The sequence below is a fragment of the Cibotium barometz genome, chromosome 15 (genome assembly GCF_041138505.1).
Source record: "Cibotium barometz isolate CiBa-2024 chromosome 15, ASM4113850v1, whole genome shotgun sequence".
Lineage (NCBI taxonomy): Eukaryota > Viridiplantae > Streptophyta > Polypodiopsida > Cyatheales > Cibotiaceae > Cibotium > Cibotium barometz.
In genome coordinates this window covers 50322481-50334908 of record NC_141060.1, presented here as the reverse complement: position 1 = coordinate 50334908, position 12428 = coordinate 50322481, and the positions used below count along the sequence as shown (strand labels likewise).

General features: G+C 39.2%; 1 protein-coding gene across 1 annotated transcript; it reads right to left on the bottom strand.

Moving 5' to 3' along the window:
- Positions 1–10555: 10555 nt before the first annotated feature.
- LOC147631419 (GBF-interacting protein 1-like) lies at positions 10556–11493 on the bottom strand (the record flags this gene model as incomplete). The annotated part of the gene is made up of 3 exons (XM_086809184.1): positions 10556–10573; positions 10672–10715; positions 11235–11493. Coding segments are annotated over 3 exons (321 nt in total), but the record flags the coding sequence as incomplete, so codon positions are not given.
- Positions 11494–12428: the final 935 nt, after the last annotated feature.

Below are 12428 nucleotides of genomic sequence, written 5' to 3'. Positions count from 1 at the left end.
CTAGCATCACGTGTACATCCAACTTAACCTCTTGTTCTAGTACATTCACCTATAGCTTCCTCACAATCCCTAGACATGTGACCTTTACACTGTTAGCCATTCTGACTTTGAATTCATAGGGTGCACACTTCAATCTCAATGCTTTCATTGTCTACTGTGTCATCATAGATACTTGTGCACTAGCATCTATGTACACTTTTGGAACTTTGTGATTATTCTCCTATGATTGGAAAATAGTCTTTATCCTAATTCACTTTCACCACATTAATCTGGCTTCCTCCCTTCTTCTCTTTTTTGGAGCTTTTGGTGCTGACAAATTTACTCCACATTCTCTTAAGTTTGGGACATAGCTGTAGGTCCATTTTGCTAAAGATCTCTCATCATATCATAACTTATAAGCCTATGTCTCCTAGATTTGGTGTTTTTCTTACCCTCCGTGGGATAATCTTCCACACACTTCCCCTTCTTCCTTCTAGGCTCATCCTCAACCTCTGTCCCTCTAGTCCTCTTATTGGCTAGGATATTTGCTTCTTCATCCACCCTAATCAGATTCATCTCTCCTGGTCTAGGACCATTCATTGATTGTTTGTTGTTGAGCCTATGGTACCTACTCGTTTAGCATCTCCTATTTTCTCCTAGCATCCTACATGTCTTCTCTCTTGGGTGGCAAAGGGTAGATGTCTCCTCCCATCCTCCTGGGATAAGGGTAATGAGGAGAAAAAAATAAACCAGATAAAAGGGAAACTATTATCAATGCTTTTTACCTAATTGAATCAGGCACAGCCGTTGATCTATTCATTAGAGAAGTCTTCAGGCTTTTATTTAACTACTCGAGTTCTAAGCGTATTCCTATTAATCAATTTTATTATTAAAACTCTACTAAAAACTAGACATCTCTCATGGACAACCTGGTGCGATTGCCAAGACTATAAGAACAATGACTCAAATTTGTTTTCGACTATGCCTGTCAATAACTAGAGTAATGGATTTCTCGTGATGATTGGAATCCCACAACCAAGATTCATGACTAAGTGGAGAAAATCTCAAATTGGGATTATACTCATAAGCCTTGAGGTGGATCATGCACTTAATCACCAGCTAGATCACTCCCCTCCAAAGACCTTCTCATTATTATATTTATCAACAGTATCCTCCTCTGGGTGTGGAGAAGCTAATTTGTTGAAGGTATTACAACTTGGGTCTGATTCAATTTGACTGGGCCCTAATTGGATCCAATTGGCCACACTTTCATATCCATTAGGCCCAATGATATGATAATTAGACCTAGTTTTGGTCCAAATTAGACCATTTGTTCCAATTGGACACAGAGAGGAGACCCAATGAGATAAAATAGAGCCATGAACCATAAAGATATCCAACGGCCATAAAATCCATTGAAAATGTCTAACTATCTTAAAAAAAACATGTAACAACTCTTGGCGCTAGGGTTTAGGGTAAGGGTTTACTACTTTGGCCAATGACTCCTTCATGTTATGCACATGAGTGGAATTAAAAGGAATGGGAAGGATGACTCATAGGTCTGAAACATGACATTAGAAAAAGAAAAGACTATGAAAATAAGGTGAGGTGTACTTTTTTGACAAGCCTTGAAGTAAGCTTCTCCATGTTTAGATATCACATGCCAAGATGACACCTCTACACTTATGTCGTTGGCACAATTTGTTAAGATTGAGGTTCTTATGTCACCAATGGTTTATACATTGTATGACAACTACTTTGGTTTGCTAGAAGAGTCCTCGCTTAGTTTTAGCGCCAACACGTATAATCGGCTTCACACTAAAGAGATTATATATTGAAAATTGCAATGTGGAGAGCTTAGATTGAGGTTTATGGGAGAGATCACTTACAATTCATAGGATGGGCTCCAACTTTCACCATTTTTATAATCCATATACATGGATTTCCAATCCAGTGACCACCATTGCATACCAAGACATGTCAAACAAGAGACAAGCCCTTATGTCAAGGCATGCATACTTGCTTGGAAAGGTAAAGAAATGCACAAGATTCTTTCCAATGCTTCATTCAAATGCTTCCAAATCCATCAAATTACCTCCCACATGTCAAATTATTGCAATGTAGGCTCAATCTTGCATGGATTATGGTAAGAAGGCACATGCAAAGCATGTCATCACACTCCTAATGCTTCCAATTGCTTGCCAAACACATGAATGTTCACCCAATGCTTCCAACAAGCATGCTAACGCTATGGATTTTCTAATTTTTGGTCTAAAATCCATCACATAGCATCAAATCAATTTCTAATCATGCCATTGGTACTCAATTTTGTAAGATTCTTGCAATTAAACACCATAACAAGTATGATAACCACTAATTGTTCTAAATCCCCTTGATTGAGAAACACAAGGTTTAGAGTTTTCTCTCCACTAACATTCGAAGATTCCCTTTATTAAGCAACACAAGGGTTAGGGTTTTCTCTCCAAAACACCATATCCACAAAGCTTTGCAAAGAACTCCATGGCTTTTACAAAAGCCCCTTCATAAGGTTGCAAAAGGAGTTCATATCTATAGGGTTTGCGCAAGAAAGAAAGATGAAGACAAGCAAGAAAGAAGCCTAATCTTGTCCAAATATTTCAAGGAACACATGGAATTTCAAGAGACTCCCATGGCTAGGTTTTGTAAGAAGGAGAGGAAGAGTTCAAGGAAATTACCACCAATAATTTATACATCCAAAAATCACTCACCTAAGTAGTAGATTCTAGTGCAATTGTTGTAGGTAACCAAAAATGGGCTCCCCTTCACTTCAAAAATCACAACCTATTGTTGTGTATCTCGCTTCTTGCTATTTTGTTAGTGAAGATGACATCTAGCTTAGTAATACTCCAAAAATGTGTACTGCTTCATGTTCAAGCTTGTGGGAAGCCTAGGGTTTGTGAAATTTGTAGAAGCAAAAATAAGTAGATCTTAGCGTGAGAAATGGCTCAAAAAGACTCAATAAAGCTTTTGCAAGCATGTGAAACTTGTAGAGAGCTACGGTTTCAAATGGTTTAAGAAAATTTTCAAAATTAGGGAAAATGTCAAAATTCAAAAATTATTTTTATGTGTAGAATGAATCAGGACTTGGTGCCTTGATACCCCTGGGTCATGAAGTGGTATTTACCATCAAATTTTTTAAATTGTGAAACCGAAGGGGTAAACGAAAAAAATGTAGATGGACCTTGGAATGCCAAGTGTCAAAGATTCACAAACAAGTAAGGGTGTAGAGTTTACATAGACACCTTTGCGAGCATCTACTACCCTAGGATTCTCACACGAGAAACACCTCTTGACCATGAAAACGCTAGTCTAGATAGTGAGTCCCCTTCGGTGTTTGACAGGCAAGTTGATAGCAGTTGTGGATCCTTTTGAGAAATATCTATTAGAAAATCTTGATCCTATTACCACAATATTTCCACCCTTGGTCAAAGATTATTCGCATGTGGAAACTCCAACTAGACTCAACATAGACCTGCAATAATGCCATTTATGACAGAAAGATGCACGGCTTTCCTTTCCCAAGGATGGTTGTCATGCCTCAATCAAGACCACCACTTGTTGGTATGCCTTTCATGTCTCTAGTCATATCGACACCTCTAGCTCCACAAGGATGCTTAATGACTCCTCTTGGGCCAATGGGGATATCTCTAGAGATGTTGGCCTTTGGACATATCCAAGCGGTAGGAAAATGCATGACTTTCAAGGTTATAGAGAGTGCTCTAGCATAAATTTAAAATAACCATGCCTTGGATGTTAAACAAACTAACTCTTTCATATGTATTTTCCTAATGATTAATATGTTGAAGGTTGCAGAGACTAGTCACAAGTGGATATCATGCAGGCCCCATATACAGTGGTATCATATGGTGGTATCGTATGGATGCCCTATATACGGTGGTAATGGTTTGTGTGCAGAGAGATCCACATCATTTGAAGCATATAATTTAACAAAAACACATTTCATACTTTCTTGAGACAATGCTCCATTGTGGGAGGGGAATCTTCGGCAACCACACATAGACAAATGAAAGTAAGTTCATGGTTGCAAGCATAGAGAGAGGTCCGAAATGTTGAACCTAATGGGATGAAGTGTCGCTCCATTTTTCACCATTTTTCATATTGGGATCATTTATTAATTAATCATGTATCATCACATTTGATTATACCACTACCTATTAGTCCCCTTTAGTACACCGTCATTAAAATGGCATCCAACTAGTGATATTGATGTACTTTTTTTTTCCAAACTAGTGATTTTCAGAGTCACTTTTGTACAAATGGTATATTTATCACTCTAGCATTTTAGACTTCCTTTCATTAATGCCGGTGTGTAACAATCTTGGCTCACTTATTAGCACCTATCAATTGTAACATTTCCTGAGAATAGCTGGACAGAGCCAATTTTATACTAGTATCAAAACAAGGATGAAGCTAGTCAAAGGAATTTCTCAATGCTCACACACACATACATAAACAACATCATGTAGCCATGCAAACATGTATACTAGTATTGAGTGGATATAAACATCCATATAAATAGTAGAAACCTACAACCCTTAAAGAAATAAGACATTAAACTAAGTGTTGCATTATTCATACCCTCTTTGAGGTAACTTTTCAGAAATCCTTCCAATAATTAGTCAAGATGTTGTGTTAAAAGAGGTGGGGATGAAGTACTTACATGTTGGTTCTTTGCATGAAAACAAAATATTTTACCAATATCCTCACTTCATGCACATACCTCAAAAAGAGAGAGGGAACCATACCTCAAAAAGAGATTGTGTGTGTGTGTGTGTGTGTGTGTGTGTGTGTGTGTGTGTGTGAGAGAGAGAGAGAGAGAGAGAGAGAGAGAGAGAGAAAAGCATACCTATCGTTTGAATACGATGGACAACTCCACTCTTCCAGAAAAAGACCATTGCCTCTAAAAGAGATACTGTGTGTGCATCTGTGTGATAGAGAGAGAGAGAGACAAAGGGGAGGGGGGAACCATACCTCAAAAAGAGACTCTCTCTCTGTGTGTGTGTGTGTGTGTGTGTGTGTGTGTGTGAGAGAGAGAGAGAGAGAGAGAGAGAGAGAGAGAGAGAAGACCATACCTACAGTTGTATTGCAATGGACAACTCTATTCTTTCAGGAAAAAACCCTTACCTTAGGGAACGACACACCGATAGATAGAGAGGGAGAGACTGAGGGAGAGAAACAGATAGATAGACAATGGGGTGGCTCCATCCTTCCTTCAAAACACCATACCTCAGCCGCCAGATAGGGAGTAGAGAGAGATAGGTAGAGCACGTGAGAGGAGAGAAAACTTACTTTCACTACTAATAAGAGAGAGATAGAGATAGATAGACGGATGGAGAGAGTGAGAGGAGAGAGAATTTACCTAAACTATTACATGTCCAAATTCTAAGAGACCTTACTTGAGCTACTGAAAGAGAGAGAGAGAGAGAGAGAGAGAGAGAGAGAGAGAGAGAGAGAAAGAGAGAGAGAGACCGAGAGAGGGTGAGACTACAGAGACCTTACTTGAACTACTAAGAGAGAGAGAGAGGGGGGGGGGTGAAGGTATATATATAGAGAGAGAGAGGGTGAGAGTACATAGACCTTACCTAAACTACTACTTGTTATCCAGATTTTGGCGTAGGTCCCTTTCCAGACTGATGCCTACACATGTGGGTGAGTTATCATGCTAATGTAGTTAAATTCCAGACTTAGATCCCCAATATCATTCCCTGTCGATCCTTAATCTCTCTCTCCATCCCTCTGCCCGTACCAAATTTGTATACTCTCTCTAAACCACTTTCTCTATCTTTTTTTATAGGCTGGCATGAAGGACCTGAAACGCTTAGTGTTGTTACCACATTAAGCTATGGCTACAAATCGGAGAGTTGCAATGTCTCATTCTAAACAATATGCAGAACTTACAAGCATTGATTATGGTCTACAAGATATAGAGTATCAACCTAAAGCCGAGCTGCAAAAAGAAGAGCCAATACACACATATGATGCAATGGAGAAGATGATAGAGACATTTGTATGATCGAGGATCATGATGTGGTAGGTGATACTCTTACAGAAGAAGGAAAAACACCTTTGTATGAGAATGCTTGGGTTATGAAGCTAAATGTGTGTTCTTTCCTTAACCTATAATCAATTTATGGTTAGAGCTATGCTAGTGTCACAGAATTGTTTAGGTATAATTGACGGGCCTCTATCTAACTCCATTCTAATCTAGCTATCTAATCTATATGCCACGTAATTGTTTTAATGCAGTAGTAATGCCTATCTAATTCCATTCTAATCTAGATATCTAGTCTATATACCCCACATAATTGTTTTAATGGAATAGTAATGTCTATCTAACCTCCAAGCTCAGATTAAGTTTCGTGGCCATGTGCATGTAAAACTTAGTTATGCACCCCTTTGTTCTTAATTTCTCTCAAAACACTAAGCTTCCATGCTCAAATTAAAATTCACACATAACCATGTGCATGTAAATCTTAATTTATACCTTAATTACTTCTTAAATAACAAAGCAAAGGTCTTCTAAGCCCTTTACTTACAAGAAATAAAGCTCTAAAGCATCAAAACTCTCGTACTTCATAGTATGTGGAGTCTGAGTTTTCTTGATCGACAATGCTCTACTCAACTTTGTAATCCAAGTAAGTGTCTCTTTAATTTTGGATTCTTTCTCTTCTCCTTATTTAAAAAATAATTATCTGGGACTTTCATTAAATCCATTCATATACCATTTAATTTTCACGTGTACGCTATTGGAATATATATTCTACCCTTGAGATGGGGATAAAAGAATGTATTATTCTTGCATAGTCTGAATGGTTAATTAAGGAACCAATTAATGGAGTTGAGTGATTCAACACCATCTCACATTAACACAAATTTTATTTTTATTTTTTGAATTATGGGAGAAGCTTTGATGCATAGGAAATCTACACAAATATGCAGTGTACACAAGGTGAATCTATGTGGTTTTATTTGTGTCATGGATTTGACACATGAAATTTAATGAGAATCTTGAGTTAACTGTGAGAAGGTGAGGGGAAACTCTTACAAATTCTTTCCAATTGCCCATGATATTTTAGAAAATAAAAAAGAAGAGATTAAGATAATGAATACTATAATTTGATTTTTTTGGATTAAGTTGGGCAAATTATGTCCAAGTCAATTGTATTTGAGGAAGTTATGGAAGCTACATCTAATGGTGGCCAATCGGGTCATGGACCTACTAGTGTTATCAAGGACATGGCACTAGCGATCCTTTCCCAACAATATCTAAGGCCATTGGGGGTGCCGGGGGGAGTCCAGAACTATCTATGGCTCTCATGGATCCTGCCAAAAGTAGAGAGCTTTATTGCAATAGATTCAAGATTTACAAGCAAGGCTGCCCCACAAGCATGGCCACTTAGTTCTTTGGCTTTCTACCCTCGTCTTACTCGTGGGTTCTTATCTGACGAAAAGAAGGAGAGGCAACAAGGCTTTAACAGAGCTTGGCTGAGTAGGTGGGAGAAATTCGCCCTTGCCCTAGTATACTATTTGGAGGAGCATAGGATGATGGTGTGGTGAAAATGTTTGCAACTATGGTGTCTGCCTCTCTAGTATGGCAGAGGAAGGAGATGTCCAAAGAGTATTTGAAGCACAATGTACTAAAAAATGAAGACGCTCGCTTCTTCTATATTGCCAACAAGTTAGAGGCAACAGTATACTTATGGGATGAGGCTAATTTTTTGAGTAGAAGTATACTTATGTGATGAGGCTAATTTTTTGAGTAGATTCGACAAGCATTAGAGGAGGGCCAGAAAAGTATGCATGTTATTTTGGAACGTTTTTGGTATCCATTGGTAATTATGTATAGTCAGCAAGTATGTTTGCATCATCAAGATCGGATTGATAGAGTGAATGAATGTAACAACAGCCAAGGTGAAGGGAAATTATAATGCCAAGAGAGTGGACATAGCGTAGCAATATAATAATTAATTGCACAAATAATATATCGTAGCGTTACAAATATGCGCTCAAATGGGAAGCCTGCGTACCATATGTTAAATAAATTTGCCTTAAAATAATTAAAACCTGCAGAACGTGTCAGACGTAGGAATCGAATCCAGTACCTCTACCTTACCACTGCGCTGATCGCTGTCTCCTGCTTGCTACTTGGTGGAATCCGAAGCCTCATGTTGCGCCCATGCTCCAAACTCCATCTTGAGCGCCTCCACAATTGCATGAGAGAACCAACCCGAAGTAAGCTCCAAATTTTCAAGACAATTATCACAAACCATTCTACTCTAAAGTATCATAAGAAACATAACTCCATGATTTACTTACCCACTTCTTTGGTGTGCAATTCTTCACACCACCTTGAATCAGTAGCTTCATCACTAGCATAATATAGTATCCGCAATCCTTGGTATTGGCTTGTCTCGGCATCTAAACAACCAATAAAATTTCCATGCATACATATTCACAAATCAAAAAAAGTTTCTATGAACTTACAAGAACTCCATACCTCCATTGTTTGAACATGACAATTCTCCAAAATTTGTAGCTCTTTTTTAAGTTGTTCATGCAATGTGTACATTGAAAAAAATTGCAAAACTCTGAACACACAAAGCGCCACTATATTATAAATAGAGAATCCATCATGTTATAATGCTATAGGAGAAGTACACATACCTTGTCAAGGGAACAATGTAGCGATCAATTTGACGAATAGCGATGGAATCAAAAAATAAAATTGCACTCTTGTCTTTTTTCAGACGAGATATGGACCGTACATGGCAATTGAAAAATACCGCTAATATCCAATGATCTCTACAAAAATGAGGGATTCACAATGTAAGTGTTGTGGAACAAACGTAACAAGAACTCATGCATGACAAACATTTCCATACTCATCCACAATCGGAAAGAAAGTGAACATGTGGTTGGAAAGATCCACTCTTCCAAAATAGTTTCACATCGCCCTTTCACTAGGTTGAGATTGAATGAATGATAGCCATAGACTATCAACAAACCAAACATTCTTGAGGGCATCCTCTTCAAAGGTACGCTCTATCCACCTACAAATCCATAATTTATTACACTACAAGACCACAAGATATTCAAACAAAAAAGAATTCTAACAAAAGTGATATTTACATGACAAAAAGATTGAGTACACTTGAGCTTGCTTTCTTGCTAGTGATTCCACGCGTAAGTTTAGCATCGAAAGTCACCTCAAGACCATATCTCAAAGAGGACAAGTGGATAGAGGTATCCTTGGGCGATCTACAAACATAGAACACTAATAAACTACCAAAAAAAAAGAAAGAAAAAATCATTGCATAATAGACACATACCTTGTCTCACTTCCACATGGAGAAGAAATTTCTATATGCATGGGGGTTTTGGATTTGAGAGCTTTCTTTGGTAAGATAGTATCGACCACCTCATCCTCATTCTCCATGGACAAATCATCTTTGGATTCACTCTCCGCAGTCTCATTTATCTCATCCTCATGCTCCAATCCTTCCATCCTCTCCTTGTCATGATCTTCTTCCTCCTCATTTTTCTTATCCTTGTATTTTCTTGACTAAAAGAATTCATTGAAAATAAAAAGTTTTAGAATTAGAAACAATGAGAAGAGATAGTTCAATATGACCAACATTGAAGCAAGAAACTCCAACATGTCTTACCACGCTGTCGTATCCTTTGGCAATATTTGCTTCCATCTTTGCAATTCGATTTGGCATTTGACTCTCCCACTTTGCCATCTCCTCATGAATATGGGCTTCCTCCCATTCCTCATATGGCATCTTTCCGTTGAAGGAGCTAAAGATCCATCTCTTCTTTGCATTTTTTTGTAGATCTCTAAGATGCTTGTCTCGGGCAAGTTTTATGCGGGTAGATAAGCTTTGAGACTGCGCTTTGGCTTGCCTATGAGACCTTGATCCAAAAGCCAATTGAGACTTTTAACTATCCTTTGGTCTTCCGACGGGTCTACGAGGGACATCAATGATGAGACCATGACATTTTTTGACATGATGGATAAGATCAACCCGTTTCTCCCATGTCCTATTCCATTTTGGACAAGCTTCATCCACACGACAATAACGAACAAGTGTCCCATCCCTTTCCCTATACTCCTCAAGGAAAAGTTGCTTAACCTACAATATGAATGTATATTATCCTCTCTCTCTCTCTCTCTCTCTCTCTCTCTCTCTAATACATCACATCCTATTTTTGCACACAAGTATAAAACAAATGGCTCGCTGCTTGCCCAGATCCTATGTTGCACATAAGTACATTTATTTATAGCTTAAAAGCTTACGGCATGGTAGGAGCTCTTGGCCTCTTTCCTACGAGGGAAAACTCCTAAGCTGGGGAAGTTTTAGACAAACCCTCACCTTGCAGATTTGGTCATGAGTGATGCGCCTTGTACTAGCTGGATTAGGGATTGGGATAGGCAGTGATTTGTCATCGACACCCGCATGTATCACATCAATATGAAGCTAGATCACATCAATATGAAGCTATTTGCAAGTGTTCAAGCAAGTGCTCTGAGCTGCATGAATGCAATGCTACATAACACAGAACTCACATAAAAAGAGGAACACTAGGTTAATAAAGTTTTAAACTTAAGGGAAAAAAACTTTTGCTCACCTCCCTTTTCTTGTCCCACTTCCGCTTAACCTCGTGAAATGTATCTGCAATAACAACAAAAACACATCACAACTGTATGTAAAAAGTGTAGCAATTATGTGGCTCTCTATAGCCCAACCTAGGAGCGAATGAAGGGGTGCAAAAGAGCACATAAATATACTGATTTTTTCTCCAAAGAAAAAGAAAAGTCTGATACTAAGTCCATGTAATACTTGAAAAAACGCTAGCTTTGTTTTTATAAAAAATAAGTTCCTACAGTGAGAGAGATTGAGAACAAAAATTCATGCAAATGAGATTGTAGGGTGCAAGTAAATGCAGGTTCTTAGCAAAGCGAGAACCTCTGACCTCTGCACACAGAGACCTGGAACTCAGGACGCTCAGATCCGACTGTGGCTATGGATTAAAAACAAAAACAAGCATTTTGCCAAAAAACAACAGTCCCAAAAACAAGAATGCCTTGATCCAAAAACCCTAACGAGGTGAAACTACAGTTCACCATGGCCGCAAGCAGAAATCAAAACCCTAAAAGTTTGCACGGAATAAGAGAGAAGGGAGGGAATTACCCTGATGCATGAGTTTGTGGACAGCATCGTTAGGGTCCATGTTGCATTCCTTGAGAGTGGCGTAAATCTCCTCGTCGCTGTGTCTCTTCACGATTTCCCTGAGGTTCTGCACGACCTTCTTGGCAGCCGCGGGAATCGCGACATGGCTATGGCCATGATTCTCGCTATGGCTGGCACTGCCGGAGCCTCCAACCCGAGAACTGTTCGTGGCGGTGGAGCTGCAGATGGCTATAACTATGGCGATGGTCAGAGAAGGATATCACTGTGTAGAAGATAATGAAGATTAAAGCAAAGCCTACCACATGCCTCCAAGCGCAAGAAGAAAGGACGAAAGAGAGAACACACATCACTCAGCCCGAATTTACTTGACAGCCCGAATTTACTAGTTGCGAGCGTATCTTGCTTAACTTCTTATGCTTAACTTTTGAATTCTTCACACTTTACATACCTACTACAATTGGTCATTAATACATACCCATCTCACTTTTGGGGCTCTTACTTCAAAAAATATATTATTCCTTCTCATTTATTGGCGCCATCCGCCGTCTTACACCTGAATTTACCAACTTTCCCGAATTTACCAATTTTCCCGAATTTACAAAATGCCGATCGACGGCCCATATGCCATGATTTGACTTTTTTTCTCTCTCCACCCTTGATCCCCTCAAGAGCTGAGCGTGTCATTTAGAGCTGAGGTTACCACTGCGCTGATGGCGCCGCCGCCTGTTGGCGCTGCCTTTCATCACATGCTTATGCTTGTTGTTCGCTGCCATGAGTCATGCAGACCCGTACTCCTTGTGTGTCTGTGTGTGAAGAAAAAAATGGCCGTGTGTGCAATCTGGGGACAGCCATGTAGATATTGTCTGCAGGAATATGGTTCTGCTGCAACAACATCATGGCTACTATGGCAAGGCATCTGCGCCGCCTTAGAGCAATTTAATGGCCATACATAAGGAAAGAGAAGAAGAGTCAAGACTAGCCATGGCTTTGGTAGCGCCTACTTGGGCTCATGCAGCGCAGGACGTGGATCGATCGGTGGATGGAAGCCGAGGTGCAAGTAGAGCCAATACACACACGATGCAATGGAGAAGATGATAGAGGCTTCTGGCATGGTCGAGAATCGTGATGTAGTGGATGATACTCTCACGAAAGAATTAAAAAAACCCTTGTATGAGAACGGTCGTGTTTTAAAGG